This window comes from Microcaecilia unicolor, chromosome 1, assembly GCF_901765095.1.
Source record: "Microcaecilia unicolor chromosome 1, aMicUni1.1, whole genome shotgun sequence".
NCBI lineage: Eukaryota > Metazoa > Chordata > Amphibia > Gymnophiona > Siphonopidae > Microcaecilia > Microcaecilia unicolor.
The window spans coordinates 480,964,044-480,987,614 of record NC_044031.1 but is presented as its reverse complement, the minus strand read 5'-3'; the positions used below and the strand labels follow the sequence as shown (position 1 = coordinate 480,987,614).

At 43.9% G+C, this 23,571-nt stretch overlaps 1 protein-coding gene across 1 annotated transcript in view; it reads left to right on the top strand.

The window, feature by feature from the left end:
* The window catches only part of KLHL14 (kelch like family member 14), a 199,809-nt gene that overhangs the window by 156,474 nt on the left and 19,764 nt on the right, over positions 1-23,571 (top strand). The window contains exon 3 of the mRNA XM_030190135.1: positions 14,605-14,694. Coding sequence (XP_030045995.1) covers positions 14,605-14,694 — 90 coding nt within the window. The remainder of the gene's footprint in view (positions 1-14,604; positions 14,695-23,571) is intronic.

Below are 23,571 nucleotides of genomic sequence, written 5' to 3'. Positions count from 1 at the left end.
AGAACCTGTCTTCAGATACCCTTCTGTTTAGTGATGGAGCCAGGTGTTCTCCTTCCTTGAAAAAAAGTATTGAAACTTTCGTGATGTTTTCCCTAGGTAAAAATCAATAAGCAAAACAAAATAAAGAAAAAAACAAGCCACACTGATACTTTTTAAACTTCTAAGGTCTAATTTGTGAAGGTTTTCTCCTGTTTTGGAGGGGAAGGCAGATCCTTCTGATAATTAGGGACCATGTTAGCAGAACACTGAAGACTTGGACTTGGGGTTTTGCATCTTTATTTTTTTAAGTGTACTTTTTTTGTTACAAGAGTTTCAGCTCATGTATCCCTCTATTAAAAAACAAAGTTGAGCACCCTGTGAATAAGGAGAGGAGGTATTCAAAATTTCTGGCTCTATTCACTCTTCTATTTCCTTTGTTTCTGTAGTCCAGTTCTCTCTCTCACTATCTCTCTCTGCTCTTTTCCTTTCATCTTTTTCCCTCCCCCAGACATCTCTCCTGCCTACCCTGCTCAGTCTCTCCTTCTATCTCTGCTGTATGATTCTTCAGATCCCCATGCTTTCTCTGCCCTCCTCGGTAGGGGTGTGCAAAGGCAAAATTTTATTAGTTTTCATTTTTTTCCCCTGATTTTGAGTTGTATGTTTTTTTGGTTAATTTCACATATTCATTTTAATATGAATGGAATGCTTATCCTACCCCTCAGATCTTTTAACTCTCTCCTTCCCCCATATTTATTCCCCATGATCTTTTGGTGGCAATGTCTTCTAATGGGTTTGTTTTGTGCATACCATGATAGTAATGAACCTCACTCCTGTTGAGAGAGAGAGATGGTTAAAAAAAAGGATGAGTCTATTGATAATTGTTTACAGTTATCACTCCTAATCCATAGTAAGCTGTCACTTGCCATAGTACTCGTAACACCAAAACAGGAAAAGAATCCCTACAGTGTGTTCAAAACACAGAGCGCCTTTCGCACCTTGCAGATAGCAGTTTCTGTTTGTTCTCAACCGCATACTGGGAGTTACTATTTTTTCAACAATTTGCACTGTTGATTTTAAATTCTGCACCGCACAACTGGATATGCTGCAGTTAGTTCAGTGTCTTACACCATTGATATAGTGTTTGCATCCTACAGTGCTCTTGACACCTGAGGCAGGCAGTTTTATCTGCTAAAACATGGTCTTGTGTCAGGTCCTACATTGGTGCTTGTTTAATAAAGATTGTGTTGACATTGAACTGCCCGCTGGAAGCTTTTGTGTCATTCCTACTTCTTACTTGCCGTAGTACTTGCATCATGACAAAGAGAGCTTCCTTCTTGAGTTCATAAGATATAACATGTATAGGCATTGTCAAAGTGTAAATGGCACTGACATCGCTATTACCAATGCTGTTCTTATGTTTTTCTCTATTACCACAATGCCCTTTTTTGCTAGTATAATTCCCTGTGACTGGAAAAAGGCCATTATCCACTGTATCTTTTAAAAAGAATCCTCTTTAGATGCAGCTGTTCCTTCACTATAAGCCAATTTCAAATTTACCAATCTTGTCAAGATTTATTGAAAACTTGTCATTGCCCAGCTTCTTCGGTATGTTGAGCAAGTGCACATTCGTCATTTGCATCAATCAGGGGTTGGACCCAAACACAGCACCAAAACTCTCCTTGCGGCTTTAGTTAATGATCTTCACAGTGCTTTTGATAGTGGAAAGGCAGCCCTGGCAATTTCTGTAGATCCTACTTCAGCTTTTGATCTTGTGAATCATGGCTTGCTCTTATCTACATTATTCTGACATGGGTATCATAAGAATGGTTTATCATTGGTTTCACTCAGCTAATCTTATATTGTCTCACTAGTAAAAAAAAAAGGCCCATTTCTGTGTGTGTCAGAGAGAGAATGAGAGAGAGACAGAGACAGCGTGTGTGTGTGTGTGTGTTTCTGTGAGAGAGAGAGTGTGTGAGAGACAGTGAGTGAGTGTGAGCCCCCACCCCCCTCTCGCAGGGTCCCCCTCCCCACCCCCACCTGTCTGGTCTCAGGACCCCCTCCCCTCCTCTCTCTCCCCTGCCCCCCCTCCAGCCATCCATGTCCAGTGACCCTCCCCTCCCCCCTCCAGCTACCCATGTCCAGCGACTCTCCCCTCCCCCCCCAGGCACATCAAACCCCCTCACCACCCGCAGCTGCCAGTGGTAACGCTGTCCGGCCGCCGCTGCTGCTTCTCCTGTTGAGCAGCAGTGGCCGCTACAAAAAGAAAAAAAAGCAATAAATGTTTTTAAACCCAGCCCAAATCATTCGTAAATGCCCGAGTCTTAAAACGCAGTCTCTGCAGCCGCTCCTCCTCTCGCCTGTCACGTCGCTGCGCTCCTCTGGGGTCTTACTCCAGGAGCAGTAACGTGGAGGAGAGAGGAGGAGCGGCTGCAGAGATTGCGTTTTAAGACTCGGGCATTTGCGAATGATTTGGGCTGGGTTTTAAAACATTTATGGGTTTTTTCTTTTTGTAGTGGCTGCTGCTGCTCAACAGGAGAAGCAGCAGCGGCCAGACAGCGTTACCAGTGGCAGCTGCGGGTGGCGAGGGGGTTGATGTGCTTCGGGTGGGGGAGGGGGGTGTTTGATGTGCTTCGGGGGGGGGGGGTTGATGTGCCGGGGGGGCTTGGGTGATGCACAGGGGGGGGTTCTGTGGTGCCGCGCTTGTAGTTTTTTGATGCGCTGCTCCCTGCCACTTGCGCCGAAGTGGCAGGGAGCGGCGCACTGACAGCTGATTCCCAGGCAGGGGGAGCAGTAGGGAAACACGCGGAGCGTGTTTCCCTACTCCTCCCCCTGCCTGGGAATCAGCTGTGAGTGACGTCATCCTGGCTACGGAGCCTAGTTCAGCAACTCCAGGAGCCACGGACACAGACAGTCCCACATTAGAACGTTGGTGGTGAGAATTATTATATAGAATTACCTTCTTCTAGGTCCTCTCCTTTTTTTCTTTCCCATGCAGAGTACCACAGGGATCTGTATTAGCGCCTCTCCTTTTCAATACCTTTTTGAGTCCTCTTTTTACTGTCATCCAAGATCAGACTATTACTGTATACAACTTCGCACAATATCTTGCCTTCTTCTTATCATGACCCTGACTGTCTTAATCTTACCCTTATCCACTGCTGTCTTCATTCAGTGACTGGCTTAAAGATAACCATCTTATCCTTAATTCTTCTAAGCCAGTCCTCAGGACACACCTAGCCAGTCAAGTTTTCCGGATACCTACAATGAATATGCATGAGATAGATTTGCATACAGTAGTGCATGCAGATTTATCTAATACATATTCATTGTGGGTATACCTGCTATTGATATGCATCAGTGGGTAGCGACTAAATGTGCACATGCCTATATGCTAGTACTCTGTAACGGAAGCTGTTACACTTGACACACAGAATCAAGACACCTTATACCCTTCACTGTCAATTAAAGTGTTCTATTACGTATTGTGTTGACATTGTAAGTAGTATACCACGCCATACTTTGTATTGTTATATGAATATTTTTACTGATGTAATTGCCTGTTGCTCATGTTTGATTTATTCTTACTGTACACCACCTTGAGTGAATTCCTTCAAAAAGGCGGTAAATAAATCCTAATAAATAAAAAATAAATAAATACATTGGGGCGCCCGGTTATAGAATTGCCCCCATAATGTCTCATTTTGCTTCAGTGCTTGGGATGTGCTGTAAGGAGTAAAAAGTTAGCTCACTTTTTACTTTTTCCTATGGCTAGCAAGGGGATGAGGAACCTATGTGATCATGCCACTTAATATAGAGTTAATGAGGAGGTGCCACAGCTGTGAAGCGATGAGCAGTATGCTCAACTGCAGATATTTACATATCATACCAATAATATTAATGCATGGAGTATGCTTGCATTTCAGATATGTACATCTAATACGCATAATCTGATAGTCATATATTGTGGTGTATGTGCATGTAACACTGCTCCATGTCCCTGTACCATCTTTATACAACATATCAATTCTACAGCTAATGCAAGCCTGACACATTAGAACAGGGGTGGGCAACCTTGGTCCTCAAGGATTTCCCCAATGAATATGCATACTCATAATAATAACTATGGCTAATTATACATCTTTATTATATCAAAATGTTCCGCTACAAATTGAATAAAGCCTATAATCCTTCTACACATTGTTGCTCATAATTCAAACATATATTCACACAACATCACACTCATTAAAACAACAACACATAAGTCCTCTTCCTCAATGTGGAACCAATACTGGAGTGTAGAACTCACTGTACTTACCTTTGAGCATCATCCATCTCACTGTCCCACTGTCAAATATGTGTTCATATTACTTTATCACCAAGATCTTCAATCCATACTCTTCAACGAGATAAGACCCAATCAGTGGAGCAGCGTGAAAATTAATCCTCCAGAATTGCTATTAGAAGCACACACTCTCTAAAGGCGTTCCACTACCGCTTCCCACCACATGCAGTGAATTGTTGTTTAAATGAGTTCAGAACCACCAGCATTATCAATCCATTTAGGACATGACCCTACACGGTCCGTGTTCCGCTCGCCAGAGCATCATCACGGGTCAATATATCTAAACATAGAACAACAATCATAGTAACATGTTCAAACGTACTCACACGTTACTTCAAACGTTCAAATTGTACATAGTATTCAAATTAAAATCCCAAACCCACTTACCGGCTACATCGAGCCACAGAGACCTTGATCATGGTGCCATATCGCGGCAGGTAAGTCAAAAAGACGCGTGCGTATGGTGCAAGATGGGATTTCAGTCCTTAAATACACTTCCTTCCTATACAGTAAGCCATTCAATCTCCTTATTGAGACCATGAGAAATAGCAGTATTCCACAAAAAAATTAAGCGTTGCTCTTTCCTAGACAACATCAGGGGAACATTACCACCCCTTGGAGCAGACACTTTATGTAATACCACAAATCTTAAATCTTGGACCAAATGCCCTACCTGTAGCCAGTGGGATATAAGGGGAGCTTCCGTGCATTGTGTACGTAAATTACTTAGGTGTGGGGCTATCCGCACCTTAATTTTGCACATAGTCTGCCCAATATACCATAGCCCACACGGGCAGCATATTCCATACACACACTGAGATGAATTACAGTCTGTATGTGTTTTGTAATTTGAACCTATGCCCCTGAGAGTGTGGAACAGCAATCTCCTTCACCTGAAGGGCATATTGGCAGTACATGCATTGATGACATGCATAATGACCCCTGTCAACCACTTCACCCTCAGCATACGCCACATCTTTCATTCCTCCCACAAAGAGCCACTCTCCCAAATCCATACGTCGAGTAAATGCAAACCGGCATTTGTTTAAATTGGGTATGTATGGCCAACATAGCCCAATGCTTCTTAATAACTTGCACCACCAATTTAGATGCATGGGTATATGGTCGCCTTGTCTTACTTGTATATTACCATATACCCGTGCATCTAAATGTTTGAAGTAACATGTGAGTAGGTTTGAACATGTTACTATGATTGTTGTTCTGTGTTTAGATATATTGACCCCTGATGACACTCTGGCGAACGAAACACGGACCGTGTAAGGTCGTGTCCTAAATGGATTGATAACACTGGTGGTTCTAGACTCATTTAAACAACAATTCACTACATGTGGTGAGAAGGGGTAGTGGAGCACCTTTACAGAATGTGTGCTTCTAACAGCAATTCTGGAGGATTCATTTTCACTCTGCTCCACTGACTGGGTCTTGCTTGAGATTTTTACATTCCAGTATTGGTTCCACATTGAGGAAGAGGACTTATGTGTTATTGTTTTAATGAGAGTATGAGTGTGATCTTGTTTGAATATATGTTTGAATTATGAACAACAATGTTTAGAAGGTTTGTAGGCTTTTTTCAATTTGTAGAGGAATATTTTTGATATAATGAAGATGTATAATTAACCATAGTTATTACTAGTATGTTTGACACAAGTGGTACAACTGTATTGTAATATTTTTACCCTGATATTTTTATTATATATTACAATGAATATACATGAGATCTATTTGCAAGCAGTGCCTCCATTGTATGCAGGTAGATCTAATGCATATCCATTGGGAAAATCCTGAAAACCCGACTTGGTTGTGGGGCTAGAGGAGGCTATGCGGGCACTGGCTATATGTAGCTAACTGGGCAGATAGGGCTGCTTTTTATGTGCTCCTATCTTTGTCTGATTAGCTCTGTGGGTACTGGCATTGCATATCAAGCAGAACTCATATAACTTTCACATCGTGACCAGACATGACGGGCATTGAATATCCACATCTAATTTGACAGACAAATAATTTATTTCTGTATGAACCAAAACTGGCAAATTTATCTAAGCAGGAATGCCCTATTTCAAACAAAATCCCTTCTTGTTTCTTTAACATGTAGCATTCTTCACCGCTGTGTGAAAAGATTATAGATTCAGAACTGGTTCAAAACCATTTCAACCTGTTTTTCAGATTACAAGTGCTTCATGTAAAACCTTAAATCTCAAGGACAGAAGTTTGAATTTAGCACCTAATTGAAGGGGGAGCCAATGCAGCTAAAACAGAACTGAGGCTGCAGAAGTAAACTTTGACTGTGTCAAGATCAGCTGATCCATTGAATCCTTCAGAAGCCTATTAGTTATCCCATTGAGGAGACCCCCACACAGGCCCCTACATACAAACCATAGTCTAAAAAAACTACAAAGCTGTCTAGCTGGTTTCACAAAAGTATCACGAAGAGCTGCTTGTCAGAATTGTGAGGAAGCGGTTGAACAGCCTAATGATTTGTGGGGTGAGAGTGCTGAAGATGGGACGATCATGACAGAGAATTGTGTGTCTCCTCAAAGCCTAATCCGTGTCTTTGTGCCAGGCAGTTGTCTCCTCCCAAATGAAAGAAAGTGTTGACGTTTAAGATGAACATTTAAGATGACATGAACAGAAGAGAGGCGTAGCCAAACAAAATCAACAGCTACCAGTCCTTACTTGATAATATAGGTCATAAGGAATAGTGACTGAGTTGTAGACAGTTCCTTGGAAGCCAGTGGTGATTGCCAGCAGTTGGCGCTCTTGCACAACCTACATCCACCTGCTGCTAAGTGGTCAACGCATTTGTTTGGAGATGCATCCTAGTGATGAATTCACTTAAAAACATGGAGACCCTTTTACAAAGCCGCAGGAGGGCTAACGCATGGGTAGCGTGCACCAATTAGGCACTACCACTGGAGTAGCATGTGCACCCAGAGGTAATTCTGAGTTTGGCGTGCGCCGAATCCTGCAGTAGAAAATACTTTTCTATTTTCTACCACAGGGGGGCTTTCCGGCAGCACAGCCACGTTGGTGCATGTAAGTAGCGTGTGAACCCTTACCGCTAACTCAATTGCTGGCGGTAAAGGCTCAGGCCATAAATAGGTGCGCGATAGTTTTAATTTTTGCACACACCCATTTCCCAGCCCATTAAAAAATGGTCTTATTCCCAGCTGCGGCAAAAAGTGGCTCAACACACGCCCAAAAGGCGCGCCCACACTACCGCAGTCCACATTTTACCGTGGCTTTGTAAAAGGACCCCATGGTGTAGTGTATCATGTTACACTGTACTATGTTATACATCTTTGTCTCTTCTCCTTCTTTTTATAATGGTTAGAGTTTCTTTCCATGGTTGATTTTAATTGTATTAATCTTTTTCTTTTTTTAATGTACCCCGCTTTGATGGTTGCCCCTAAGCAGGTTATCAAATAAAATAACCTTGAACCTAAATATATTTTGTATAGGGAAGAATAATATTTAGATTCCCACTGAAATTCAACCAGCTGTGTTCACCACATTGTGAATATTTGAAACCGAATTTTCATCAGTGCCTGTCGGTGGTGAGGCATCGACTGATACCCTGTCAGACTAGGTGCTCTTTTAAGATGTATCGGATTATGGCCTTATTTATGAGTAATATACAGCATTGCAAAATAACTAAAGAGGAATCTACCCCTAGGTAAGATGTGTGGATGTGGTCCAGATGGACGTTTGATCCCTACAACTCGTCTGTCTCATCAGCTATGGCATTTGAGAACACAGCCTGTGAAAGATGTTCAGCCTGCCCTGGAAAGGCTAGATGCATCCGATTAACTTATTGGCAGTTTCTAACCTGAAGCCTAGGGGAACCTGCCTGAAAATGACAAATAGGATTTTTTAAAAATGTTTTCCAACCCAATGGAAGTTGGAATGAATTATACAAAAGGAATTGAAAGTGTCTGTCTGTCTGGAGGCGAAATAATTTTCTGAAAATGTAACAGAATAGGATAAAACTTGGCATGAGAACAAAACTGGTAAACTGGCATTATGAGTTCAAAAATGGGCCAGAGAAATACGTCCCACAAAAAATGGCCCAATACATTTCTATGGGAGAATGGATTTCAGCTTCTGTAGCATAGAAACAGAATGGGATGAAACTTGGCATGTAGAGAAAAAATAGTAAAAGGACACACTGAGTTAAAAAAAATGAGCCATATCACATAAGTGGTTCCAGAGAAATGACCCCCCCCCCCCCCCCCCCACACACACACACACACACACACCACCAAAAAAAAAGGTAGCTGTTAGAGAACAGGGCAAAGTAGTTTAAAAGGTGAAAGTCCCTACTCTTTGAAACCCCAAACTGCCTCTGCTCCCTAAAAACTACCCCATATAACCTCAGAAACTGGTCCATACCCCAAAACTACTGTCTGCAAAAACTCCACACCTAAAATCTACCCCCTGCAACTGCCACACCACCCCATATATTGCCCCCACATTGAAAAATTATCTGCAGACTGCCCCACTCCAATAAAAAAAACTACTCCAATTGACCCACCGCCCCCTAAACGTCTTCAACCCCCCCCCCCAAAAAAAATACCCTTCCACAACTAACCCACCACCCTGCAAACTTCTTCACCTCCAAAAACGAACCCTCCAGAACTGTCCCATCATACCACATACTACCCCACTTCCTCACTACCCTACCTGTGACTGCTGCAACACCCCACAAATTACCCACCCACAAAATTAGTCCTCTGCAACTACTTCTATATGCTTTGTGCAGAGCCAGATTAAGCCATTGGCAAACTGCACACATACTTTGCGTCTGCATGTTTAGGGGCAGGGGCAGCCCAAGATGATCTGTCGCCTGAGGCAGGGGTGGGATGCCGCCCACACTGGGTCTGATATCTCCCCTCTTCCTTCCTCAACCCTCTTCCTTGCGTTTACCTTATTTTTGTCTTTTCCAAAAGGCGGCAGCAACAGCAATTCCCATAGGCTGCTCTGCTGCGGTGCCACCGGCACCGGCGTCTTTGCTCCCTGTACTGCATCCCGCCTCAGAGGAAACAGGAAGTTACGTCAAGAGGCAGGCCACAGTGGGGAGAAAAGGCCGGTCCTGGCAGCAGGCCAGCCTTTGGGAATCATTGCCGTTGCCACTGCCACATTTTAGAAATTAAAAAAATAAGGTAAACATAGGGGAGAGGGTTGAGAAGGGAAGGAGAGAGTGCCGCTCCTGTAGAGTGCCACCTGAGGCCCAAACCTCAATTGGCCTAATGGTAGGGGACACTATGAGATGTGCTCAGGACTCAGCAGAATTAAGGTTCAGAAGGTAGAAGGATAGGTAATATGTCTGACATTTTTCAAAATTTAATACTCTATCTTCAGTTCTCTACTCCCCTGTCCCCATCCCCCTCTGAGTGAGCCTGCCCTGCTTGCTTCCATTGTAACTAGCAGCAGTCTGCAGAGACTGTAAGTAGAATTCAGCCAATGGTCAGGTAGAAGGGGCAGAGGCCTGGAAGCAGTGGCGTAGCTACGTGGGGCCTGGGCCCCCGTAGATTTGGCCCTGAACCCCCCTGCCGATGATCCTCTCGACCCCCCTCCCGCCGCCAACCCTCCCCCGCCATCGCCATGGGCTACCTTTGCTGGCGGGGGACCCCAATCCCCGCCAGCCAAGGAGGTCCTCTTCTTCCCGCGAAGGCTTCGTTCTGTTTCTGACATCCTGCACAGAAACAGATCAGCCAGGCTTCGTTCTGTTTCTGTGAGTCTGACGTCCTGCATGTACAGTGTGCGGGATGTCAGAAACAGAACGAAGCCTTCACGGGAAGAAGAGGACCTCCTCGGCTGGCGGGGATTGGGGTCCCCCGCCAGCAAAGGTAGCCCACGGCGACGGCGGGGGAGGGTTTGAAGGCGGGAGGGGGGTCGAGAAGGTCGTCGGCAGGGGTTGTCAAAGTTGGCGGGGGGGTCAGCGGCGCCAGGGGGGGGGGCGATAATGGCTGGGGGGGTCGGCGGCGTCGGGGTGGTTAAAATGTGCCCTCTCACCTCGGGCTCTGGACCGCGCCTCCCGCCAAAGTCTGGCTACGCCCCTGCCTGGAAGGCAGCTGTAATCACAGGAAGGGAGGAGGTGATCTTCAGGAAGTTTCTCTGTATAGACCTGAAGTTTCTGTGGGAGGTGGAAGAGAATAACTCCTCTCCCCCCATAAAATGTTCCAGTTCCAACAGCTGCAGTGTACATAACACTGATTCACTGTAACATAGTAATTGAGGAATTGCACCTTTCAAACTGCCTTCCTCTCTCATCTCTTCTCCTGATCAAGCACACTAAAAGCACACACGCACATACCAAGCACACACACACATATACATTTACATGCAGAGAACTGGATAGATTTCCATGAGCAATGCTCTGTGTGCTTTCTCACTTGTTTATTAGTATCGTAATTAGGATCGTTTCATTTACCATACTGCATAACTGAATTTTGAGAACGAATGATGATAAATCAGGTGAAATGAAAGATATATAACCCAAAATAATCCAAGTGTGAGTTAGACTGTCTTTTTTATTGGCACTGGTGAAAAGAACAGAGAGTCAAATCTGGCCCTGAGTCATATTGATTTCCCACTGCACTGGTTTCCTAAATGCTCTGCTGATCCGTGTCAAGCAATAAGTTCCCTGCCTGTACACGCACATCACCTCCCAGTTTGTCCTCACCTAGATTTAAGGAGCCCATTTGATGAGATGAACAAAGGCATCACTTTTCTTCTAATACCAGTGGACTAAAATTGCCTATAAATGATAGTTTTATGCTACTTGCATTTAAATTTATCATGCAGATTGTATACAGTGTACCAGATTAATTATAGTATAATGTATTTCATAAGAGGCAGCTTGATAATGAAATAGGTATAGTGTATTCTGGTATGATAGTCAAACTATTAAATATCAAAGTAAAAGCAGATATGAAATACATCTGAAATAGAGCCAGCATAGTTTTATTTCGAAGGAGGTGCCACACCTTTAGTACCACGGTTTTAGAACAGGAAAGAGCACAGGCAAAAAAAATAATAATTTTCATTTTTTATGAATTTTTCTCAGTTTTTGGGTGGGGTTTTTTTTTTAGTTTGTTTCACTTTTGTTTTAATGTAAAATGTTAAATGTGTGCTATAGTATTTAGTGCATGTTAAAACAATTTAGTGTGCATTACATTTTTTTAAAGAGCACTAATGAAACAAATGCATGAACATCCCTATTTTACAGCCTTTCTAGATGAGGAATGTCCTGTGTATGTTTTTGGAACATAAGTAAGGATTAATACTAACAAGATCATGTATGACATTTAGGAAATCTGTACAAAAATCATCATTGTGTCAGTGGGGCCTTATTTTGAAGAAATACATGAAGCTGAATGTAAAATAATTTAGGTACATTTCTAAACCTTTTGTTTGTTGCAGTTGTTAACATTATGCCAGCACTAAGAGCATCAATAGGCCAGAGGCATAGGCAGACCTCAGATTTTGGATGGGCCACTGGGCAAATTGGGTGGGCACATGTAATGTAGTCTCCACAATCCCCCCCCCCCCCCCCCCCCCTTCCAAGTGCCAAGTCATATCTTTACTGTAAATACCTATGCTGGTGGGGATCCCCAAGCCCCACCAGCTGCAGGGGTCCTCCAGTGGTGTGGCTTGCTGCAACTGGCAGTACTGTCCACATGCTGCCGGTGCCCCACCCCTTTGTGCATGTGTGGCAGGGGAAGGCCATTGTGACAGCAGCGTCTACACATTGACGTTGACTGAAACAATTAGGAAAGGGAGCTGTTCTTACTGCCAGAGGACCCCTGCAGCTGGTGAGGCTTGGGGATACCCATCAGCCAATAACAAGTGTGCAAGAATTTTGGGTGGGCCTGAGCCCAAAGTAGGTGGGCCCAGGCCCACCCATGGTTACGCTACTGCAATAGGCAGAAGGACAGAAGCACCAAGAAACTTTCAAAGTTAGTTAGCTAGACTCAAAGGGAGCAATTCTATAAAGTGCCTGGGAGACATGCCCATGCTCTGCCTATGTGTGTTCACCTTTTGCAGTTAGGCGCTGTGGCACTTAGGTGCTACCTTATAGAATAGCGCCTAGCGCACATAGGCATCTACCTATAAATTAAGGGTGCCTTTGATGACGTATCACTAGTTCTTTTGTGAGGAAGATGTAGCAGGCTTCAATGCTTATCTGTATTCAATCCTACCAGCTCTTCATGAGCACCTACTTGCGAAACTCGGTGTGACAGCTGTTGGACTTGGTGGATGCACTCCCTCCGGAGCATGCTGAGCCTCTTCGCCAGTTGTTCAAGCAGCAGAAGTTGTGTTGAAAGTTCTTGACCAGGGGCACTTATGACACCTTTGATGTTGTATTCAGGATCTCTGCTCAAAGTATAGCAATGTGCAGACTCTCATGGTTGCGTGTTTTTGACTTGGAACACTCTGTTCAGCAACAGTTGGCGGATGTCCCTTGCCAGGGGGATAACCTTTTTGTAGAGAAGGTTGAGGAGGTCGCTGACCAAATCAAGAAGCATACTGATACAATCTCTTCTCTCCGCCTGCCGTGCGCCTTCTGCTTCCACCTCCTCAGCTAGGAGGATTTTTGGCAAGCCAAGGAGCGGTTCCTACTACTATTCTAGGTGTAGGTACAATCCTTCAACTCGCCAGCCTACTCAGGCTCAGCCCCAGCGCGCTTGTTCATGTCAACCGTGTGCGCCTAAAACCCCTGCTGCTCCCCAGGCAAAGCAAGGGACAAGCTTTTGACTGACTCCAGCAGAGCATAGCTGGAGTAAAAGTGTCCATCCCAGATGATTTGCCAGTCAGGAGGAGGCTAATATTTTTTCACCAAAGGTGGCCTCTTATAACTTCTGACCGGTGGGTTCTTCACATAGTCTGTCTCAGGTACGCCCTCAATTGGCATCTCAAACCTCCAAATTGCCCACCGAGAGCTCACTCTTTCAACTCTCAGCACAGGCAGGTACTTGCAAAGGAAAGTCAATCCCTGTGTCAATCTGCGGAGCTTTCTACTTACCCTAAATGAAGGGGTCCTTTTACTAAGCCGCGATAAAAAAGTGGCCTGCGTTAGTGTAGGCGCATGTTTTTGGGTGCACACCAGGCCAGTTTTTACCGCGTCTGCAAAAAAGGGCTTTTTTTAAAAAATGGGACAGGAAAAGGGCATGTGGTAAAAATGAAACCAGCGTGCGCCTAAAACTGGCCCGAGCCCTTAATGCCACCCATTGATCTAGCGGTAAGGGCTCACATGCTGCATGTGCCAACTGCTGATTACCGCCGGAAACTGCATGCTTGGGAAGAAATAAATAAATCTTCCAGGCTTTATAGGCATGTGGCAAATCTGAAATTACCACCAGGGAGGCACAGTAGCCTGGTGGTAGTCTCATTTTGGCACATGCTGCACGCACATAGAGCCTAATGCGCCTTTGTAAAAGGGCCCCTGAGTGTGTTTTCAACTTGTATGCTTGTATGTTCTCTTTAGATTTTTTTTCTCATTCCTGAATTCTTTGTGTACTATTGACCCCCTTTCTATTCCAGATATCGTAGGGGTTGATGCATAATATAACTGCATATCTGCTGTGTCTTCTGGTGATATTAGATGGGAACGGAGAGCTGAGCACAGAATAGACAGGGCCACATTATGGGGGTCTTTTACTAAGCCACAGTAGGGTTTTTAGCTTGGGGTACAAATCAACTGGTGGTAAACGCCGAGACACCCATAAGAATATAATGGGTGTCTCAGTGTTTACTGCCAGCTGATTTCTACTGTGACCTAAAAATGCTACAGTGGCTTAGTAAAAGGCACCCTATGACTTTTGTGGGCCCTAGCCACTTTTGCCTTCATAGGCCCCTCCCTTGGTGGCTTCATAGGCCCCTCCCTTGGTGGCATTTAATATAGGACTGAAGTTTGAATTTCAATTATATGTATATTTTATTTGTGTTTGACTTGTATTTTATGCATTTGTATTCTATATATTTTATATATTTTCAATGTGAAAGGCAAGGCATGAATATAAATAACTTTTATTTCATTTTTATTCTTTTTGATTAAAAAAAAAAACATTTTCATGGACCCCAGGCACTGTGCCTGTTGTACCTAATGGATAAGTCTGCCTTGAGGACAGATGCACAAATACTATGAATTGCCTCCCTTACATATTGCAAAAAGCTGTTAGCTGTCCAGTAAAGATGGTATTAGGAATGGTATATATTGTATTACAATGAAAAATAACTAAGAATATACTTGTTTTTTACAGTAATGCCATATAACAGTGCACATCATTGTGTTGTGGAAGTAGAAAACTTCCTGTTTGTATTGGGAGGAGAAGATCAGTGGAACCCAAATGGTGAGTGCTACATACTGACTGTTGAGCAACCTCAAAATTCAACAATGATATTGTACACAGGCTTTCAAACCTCATATATTCCTTTTTTGAGCTGTCAGATGTCATTTGAAGTAGAGCAGTTGGTAATGTCAGCAGTTAATGGCAGACATATCTTTTACTGTACAGAACAACAGATTTTTCCCATTATCCTAAATCCCAGCTATTCTGCATGAATTTTTTTTCCCGGAGACATGATTTATTTATTTGTATTTTAATCTTGAATCTCAAAACTCTGATTCGGGCACGCTTCTTACATGGGATTCATCAGGTTCTGGAGTACAGTTCCCTGCAGATTTTCGGATTGTGACAATGGGTACATCTCTGTTTTGTGGAATATACCCTATTTTTAAAAAACTGAAGCAAAATTATTTTTTCTTTTGTTTTCCCTAAAATTTTAAAAGCCCCAAGACCCCTCCCAACACAGTGTCCACTCTTTCCTTCCTTCCTTCCCTACCCCTCCACGCATTAAGACCTTCCCCCCACAAGACCCTCCACCCCTCTGCCTCCCCCCAACGGTGAAGGTAAGCCCCCCCCCCCTGGACTTACCTACGTCCCTGGTGGTCCAGTGGGGTCATTGGGGGCAGGAGCGCAACTCCTTTGCTCATGCCCCTTGGGGAGCCTCGGGAAAATGGCTGCCATGACCTCTCGTGGCAGCTCGTGGTACTACACAAAGTACCGTGAGCTACCACGAGAGGTCGTGACAGCCATTTTCCCAAGGTGCTGCAAGGGGCAGGAGCGAGGGAGCTGCACTCCTGCCCTCAACAGCCCCATTAAACCACCAGAGATGTGGGGGGAGGCGGGATGGAGGGCTTTACGAGGGGAATGTCAATGCGTGGGTGGAAGGGAATGAAGGAAGGAGGGGACATTGGGATGGGAGGAGGCTCGGGGGCTTTTATTTTTTGAAAAAAAAAAAAAAGCATTATATGGGCCAGAACTGCCCGATATTCAGCCAGGGCTGCATAACTCTTATGCAGCCCAGACTGAATATTGGCCAGACCTGCATAACCTCTGGCAGCCTGCCCACCCCAAATTATCCCCTGATATTCAGTGCCGGTGCCCAGACATGGCCCAGCACTGAATATCGGGGGATAATTTAGCCGGCGACAAAGAAGCACAAAGGGCTCTCAAGAATGGTGCAAGTGATTTTTTTATTTGTGACTCGATACGGGTCGTGTTTCAGAGTAAAACAATGCCTGCCTCAGGGGTCAATTCAGCATCAGCTGCTGCTCAAAATATAATGCTCAGCATTTTTACAATCCACTCTGAGAACAGCACTACAAAGACATGGTGCAGAACAGACCACCATGAAAACTGTTTTTTTTTTGACTCAGGTTTATTCTGCTAAAATGAGTTGGTCTTTATTTCACGTTATGCAAGTCTTTCAAAAATTTTTTTTTTTCTTTTCCCCCTATCCCCTAAAGACTAATGTCTTGATTCACTTTTGGAGGTTTTGGCTGCTACTGGAAGAACTGCCACTGGGGGGTGTGGTTACTAACATGCATTAAGGGGACAATGCATGATTTTTACCCCTTAATGCATGTTAAATTAGCAAAAATGTGCATTATTTTACTGTAACACACAGTATTGTGGGCTATATAATAATAATAAGTTCAGTATGCAAATATATGCAAAACACATCATTATTATATAAATTGAATAACATAGCTTTCATTGAACTTTGAAAGCTGTGTTATTCCAGGAAAAAAAAACCACACCAGTTCATTTTTCCTGCCCGGCAGCATGGAGCCACCAACACACAGCTTGATGTTCCTAGACACCATCTTAAAGGGGCCGTTTCTGTCAAAAAACAAACATTGTCCATGGATTTCTTCTTTTCTTACCCTCCCTCCACCAGCAAACCCCCCCCCCTCCCCATAGATACCTTCCCCAGCCCTCTAGTGACACATAAATTCCCAAAAAGGCAAGTGTACAACTGGATGTGTGTATGTGCACAGAAAAGCGCTACTGATATGTATGTTACACGCTTATGTGCACTAGGCACTATTCTGTAAGATATTGCGTAAGTACTATAGTCCATAACTGCAGGAGGGCATACATGTGGGAAGGGCGTGGGCCTGTCTCTAACATATACACACAACTTATAGAATATTATAGTGACCTGGCAGAAATGGTCACGCCTAAATTCACAAAACCAGAAAGGCAAATTCCCTACATGAACAAAGTCCAAAGGGAAATATGTAGGGAAGGACCAATGGACATTCACCCAAGAGGCCAAACCAGAGGTCAATGTAAAAAATACCAAATTGATTGTCAAGGAGACTCAACATGGAACTGTGTTTCGGCAACTCAATGCCTGCTTCAGGAGTCAATATTTCTCCAACAAGTTTCCAAGATAAACTGATACTGAGACGCTCATGTTTACACTAGTCCTATATAATAAAAAGCACCTCCAACATTCTGAAGCTGACTCAGTGGCACTGTGGCAGTGTAGGGTTCGTAAGTCTGTCATTCAGCGTTTCATTGGCTCTCACTGTCCCTGCCCTCACGTCGAGGAAACGGAAAGCTGCATAGTTGCCAAGCAAACAAACGCAACATCACAGGAACGAAGAACCAATCAGACAGAACGGAACTTGGAGGAGGGAAGTGGAGTGGATTGAATCTCTAACAAACAATCATATACAGGGAGGTACGAACATCAGAGGAGGCAAGTGCACAGAACGGAAGGGAAGACAAACATTTAATCACTTTGTCACTCACACACATAATCAGACATCACACACACACAGACATCACACACACACACACACACACACACTCAATCACTCTGTGTATCTCTCTCTTACACTGTCTGTAAAACACACTGTCACTCTCAGTCTCTCACATGGGCAACTGTATGTTGCATTCTCACAAGTAAGGAGCTCTTCTGATGTGATTGTTAAACTGATTGAAGGGCCTGAACAAGGAAAACGTTTACCACATTGTAACACAGTTTACACAAAAACTATTGTATATAAAGAAATCTTACACATGTAACAACAATTATATTCAGAATACAACCGTGGAAACATTAATGGCAGGAACTCATTACATTGCTAGCGCCCATTTCATTGCGTTAAGAAACAGGTCTTTTTCACTAGTATTCTATAATGGCCTCTTAGCACACAGATGTTGTTAGAAAATTGGCAGTCACCACGCAGCATTGGCACATCTAACTGGAGGCACCAAGTTATAGAATTGCCCAGCTCATCCTCCTTAGCCTGCCCCCCCCCCACCCCCCACCAAGCCTACCTTAAGTAATCATTGCAGGACAGCAGCAATCCACAGTCAATCCTGCCCTTGCCAACACCAGGTTCAAAATGTGCCTGCAACCCCCAGGGCACTTTAGTAAAAGGGTACCTAGTCAGCATCTGGGGTCATTTCAAATATTTACACAAAACAAGACTTCCTCATCTCGATGTCACATTGAGGGTAACTTGAAAAACACAGTATATTTAAAACACCATCACTTGTTCCGAATATACTGTTCAAAATAATAGCAACATCAAACATTCCATTTAAAGTGAACACAAACCAATCACAATCAACTGCTTGCATCTCCCTTGACAGAGCATGAAAACGAGGCATATGCAAGGTGACAAATTTCTAACTGCCTGGATGCACAAGAGACCTATTCATAAAGATCTACAGGCGTGTATTACATTCTCATTGTAGATGCTGGAACATTTCTTCTTATAGCTTCTTTGTGTTCAGCAGTTTTTCCATGTGGTTGAATCAAGCCTTATATATTTTTTTCTGTTGGAATAGATGAATGGGGTGGTAACTGGAGCTTAGTGAATTTCATAAGGTTCCCGTACAAGTAAAAAGATTGATATTTTCAGATCATCATAATCCCATGTCTGATTTGCAGCGTTCTAAATATATCAAAGTTCTAAAAAAAAAAATGGAAAATTCTTTCACCAGTGTGCCATTGTGATGTCAAGCAACCTTGCATTGTTTCTCTTCTAAGATTTGACTTGCTGCTCTCAGAATATGCACAAAACTTCTAAAAAATATGTATTTTTTTTTTTATTTTTAAGCACGCCATACCAAATCCAAGGTTTTATGTAGCTTGGAAATCAGATCTTGAAAATATTGTTTTAAATGGAATGTCTAAAAGCTTTTCCTTGAGTACAATTGTGTAATTACCCGCCATTGTGCTTTCTTTTTCACGGCCACTTTCCACTTAAATTCTCTTCCTCTTCCCATATGATTGGAGCTATCTTTCAAAAACTTTAAAACATCCTTAAATACTTGGCTCTTCAAGCAAGCATCTCGTCTATTTAGTTAAGATGGCGGCGTTTTTGTGCAGAATTATCATCTCCTCCCCTCCTTTTTTTTTGTCCCCACCTGCCTTTCCTATCCCTTTGTCCTTTTTCATTGTCTTTTCCATCCCTTCGTCCTTTTTCTGTGTTTTCCTTCTCTTTGTCCTTTATTATGTTTTTACCCTATTCCTGCTTACTTCTTTCTCTTCTGCTATTAAATGTCTGACTGCTGTAATTGATAATTACTTATCTGAATATTGTAGTTCTTTTCTATTCTGTCACCTTTATTTTTAGTCTGTAAACCACCCAGTTGTGCAAGTCAGCTTGAGCAGTATAGCAAGTTTTAATAAGCTATAAACTATAATTAGAATGGCTGGGTTTTGTGCTGATCTGATTTAGTGGCAGTATTCTACATTACCTTGCAGGAGACTTGGGTTCAATTCCTAAACCCAGCTTCTGCTGCTCAGGCTGGCTGGAGTTGTTTTGGAGGCAGGATTTACAGCCCCTTGGAGAGGAAGGCAGGGAGTCCTAGCCATTGTACAACAGTGACACTTATAAAAAATCACATTTAGTGGGGATTCATCAAGTGGCGTTAGGCTTTCAGTCATGTTAATTGTCCCTTAACATGATTTAACAGCCCTAATGCCACTTTTCTAAAAATACCAAGGCAATATTTAAGTTGCCTCGGGTTAGTTAATAATGAGATGCAAAATATGCAAATGCATGTTTTGCATCTCATTACTATGCAAATACTGTAACATGACTTGCAGTGATACATTGCAAGTTGCGTTAGGGCCAAAAGCCACAGTAAAATCGCAAAACAGCGGACAAATGCTCCTGGGCCACTAGCTGAGGGTCCCCCCCCAGACTTCTGCCCCCCCCCCCCCCCCCACACACACTCATTTATTTATTTATTTGTAGCATTTTTATCCCACATTTTCCCACCTATTTGCAGGCTCAATGTGGCTTACATTTGCCGTAGTGGCGATTTCCATTTCAGGTCTACAGAGTTGCACATAGTTTTACATTCAAGTGCATACATACATGGTAGAAGAATACATTGTGATCTTGCGTAGGTGTCAGCATTATGTTTTTGCTTAGGTATCGACATTAGGGTAAAAGTGATAATGTTTGGCAGTGAGGTTAGTCAGCATTGAGTGGTTGTATAGGAATCAATATTAGAGTAGAAGTGATAGTGTTTGTTCATTAAAAGCAGAAATGTTATTCAGTCGTGTGGTTAAAGTTTGGTGCAGTCTTATTCCTCAGTCTTATTGTGTAGTAATTAGGATGGTTGTTTGTGGTATGCCTTTTTGAATAAGTCAGTTTTCAATAGTCTTCGGAAGATACCCCCACCCAAGTGCACCAACCCCCCCCCCACCTGAAAAGTTGGTGGTCCAAGGTAGAGGTCTTCCAGGAGTCTTTTGGAGTCCAGAGGGGCTCTCCGTGCAGGAGTAATGCTCAGTTGCGCCTGCCCTGTCCAGTGCCACCTTCAAAGTGGCACCCCTTGCAGTAGTCTCACGCTACTACTGCTAAGGGCCATATTTCCTTATATGGAATATGACCCCTAGTGGTAGTAGCGTGAGAACACTGCTAGGGGTGCTACTTTGAAGGTGACACTGGACAAGGCAGGAGCAACTGAGCATCACTCCTGCACAGAGAGCCCCTCTGGACCCGGAAGACCCTCATCCTGGACCACCATATTTTTTTTTTTTTTGTTACATGCCCACTCATGGCAGGCTCAATGCGGCTTACATGGGGCAATGGAGGGTTAAGCGACTTGCCCAGAGTCACAAGGAGCTGCCTCAGGTGGGGGAGGATGAATGGGAGGGTTCAGTTCTTGGGGGGGGGGGTGCTTGGGTGGGGAGTCCTTGCGTGGGGGGATGGAAGTCTGGGGGAACCATCAGCTAGTGACCCAGGAGCCCACTGGACTGGAACACACGGGACCGGAACCCGCTGGACAGGAACACACTGGACCTAGGCTTCACCTACGTTTAGCCACCGTTCCCCGAGGGTTGAGCCCTCAGGTTCGGGCAGCCGGCAGGGCTTACAGGAAAACCGGAACTAGCAAGCAGGAACAACAGGAATCAGGAAACACTAGTGCCCCCAGGCACCTAGGCGAAAGCAAGGCAGACAGGCAGGGAATGTTCGAGTTCCGGCAATAGTCGGGTCAGGCAGCAAGTATCGGGGTTCAGGCAGTAGTCGGGTCAGGCAGCAGGCAGCAAATATCGGGGTTCAGGCAGAGAGTAGTCAGATTCAGGCAATGGTCAGGTCAAGAAGCAAGACTATGGCTGGAGCTCCAGTAGCAAGGAGTACTGGCAGCGGACAGGACTAGGGCTGAAGCTCCAGAAGCAAAGGAAAACACACACGGGAAAACCAGAAAGCTAAACACAAGAAAACTAGTAAAGCTGTACACAAGCTAACAAGAAAGCTATGCCCAAGCGAACTAGTCACAAGCTAGAAACTCACACTTAGCAAAACACAGGAGAACTAGTAAAGCTGTACACAAGCTAACAAGCAAAGCAGTGCCCAAGCTAACTAGTCACACGCTAGGAACTCACACAACACAACACACAGAACTAGTAAAGCTATACACAAGCCAACAAGAAAAGCTATGCCCAAGCTACTAGTAACAAGCTAGAAACTCACACTGAACTGGACAAGGTAGCAGTGCAGAGAGCACTCTAACATACCAGGGACCTTAGACGAGGCAAAGGCAAAGGCTGCAGTCTCTAAGTGATTAATTAAGCCCTTCAACACCTGAGGAGCAGCTGCAGCCATCAGTAAGCAACTACGGAGGCTGTCCAGGCACAAACAAGAGACAAGTCCGGCAGCCTGGAAGAACCGGACCGGACTAGGCTAAAGTCTGGAACGGGTAGGAACAGCAAGACAAACTATGGCAGCCACTGGCTCTGGCCACCAGCGGGTGAGAGGAGCACAAACCAAGGAGCAGGCAGAGCGCACACAGAACATAGAGAGACTTAGAATACCTAGGTGCAGCACAGAGGAGCAAACGGAGACAGACATAGAGCTAACTCAGGCAGCACCCAATCAGATACTGCATACAGTTCAAGCTTCTCCTTCTTACCTACAAATGCACTCAGTCTGCAGCCCCTCATTACCTCTCTACCCTCATTTCCCCTTACGTTCCCGCCCGTAACCTCCGCTCACAGGACAAATCCCTCCTCTCAGTACCCTTCTCCACCACCGCAAACTCCAGGCTCCGCTCATTCTTCCTCGCCTCACCCTATGCTTGGAATCAACTTCCTGAGCCCTTACGCCAAGCCCCCTCCCTACCCATCTTCAAATCCTTGCTCAAAGCCCACCTCTTCAATGTTGCTTTCGGCACCTAACCTTTATACCTTTCAGGAAATCTAGACTGCCCCTATTTGACTGACTGTACATTTGTCCTTTAGATTGTAAGCTCCTTTGAGCAGGGACTGTCCTTCTATGTTAAATTGTACAGCGCTGCGTAACCCTAGTAGCGCTTTAGAAATGTCAAGTAGTAGTAGTAGCACCCCCAGGTGCAGTAGAGTGGAGTAATTAGAGCCATGCTGGAAGCAGCCAGCACACAGAAGGAAAACTACTCCAGAAAGGATAGGCAGAAGCCAGCTTAGAAGCTGACCCCCAGAAATAAGGTAAGTCTGAGGGTGGTCACAGCCACAGACGTGACAAGAAGTGATTCATGTCTACCCGTTCCACTCCACTGCATTCAAATCTCTCTCGTGAATATCCTGAAAACCTGACTGGCTGAGGTGCCTCCAGGACCAGTTTGAGAACCACTGCTATAATATAATCCCAAACTACCCAGCAACAAACACAAAGATCGCAAAACAATATTGAAAAGTGTTGCAGACAGTGTTGAACGTTGTGGGACAACTGATGTATGTCTACACAAAATTATCTGTTATGCAAAAATGAGGAGAACCAATGCAGCTGAAATATCGAGTGACACTAAGAAATAACTAGTTCCTTTATCAAAGCCGGCTTTAAAGACATCCAACATAGAAACTAGTAAAGATTCTGCATCATGCTTGGATCAAAACCCAAACTGATAATTATCCAATACATTGATTTTTCTCAAGAAACTCAATCAACTGATCCAAAACTACTTTTTCAATCACTTTGTTCACAAAAGGTAAAGATGAAATTGGTTGATAATTACTAACACATATGTTTCACTAGAGCCTAAGATATTGAGGTAAAGTTTGCCAACAAAACAAAAATGTGAGAGGATTTGGAGCAGAGAGAACAGCAGTTCAACAGCCCCAGAGAATAGATTTGCCAAACCACCAAGGTACATCGAGAGGAACAACAACTTGTATCCTCAGTGACCTCAGGTGCATCATTTCAGTAATCAATGGTGAACAATGACAGTTATAGCTTGTGGAGTATCTGCTACAGAGGTTTTAACCACCACCCAAGTAATTTTGAATAAAAGTTGAAAATGATAGAAACAAATTTCAAAGTACTAGGTTTTATTAATGACAGTGCTATGCTATACTCCAAATAATTTCTAAGCCTCAAGGCAAAAATCTACGAATGACTTGAAAAATACAAAATCTTGTATTTGTCTTTT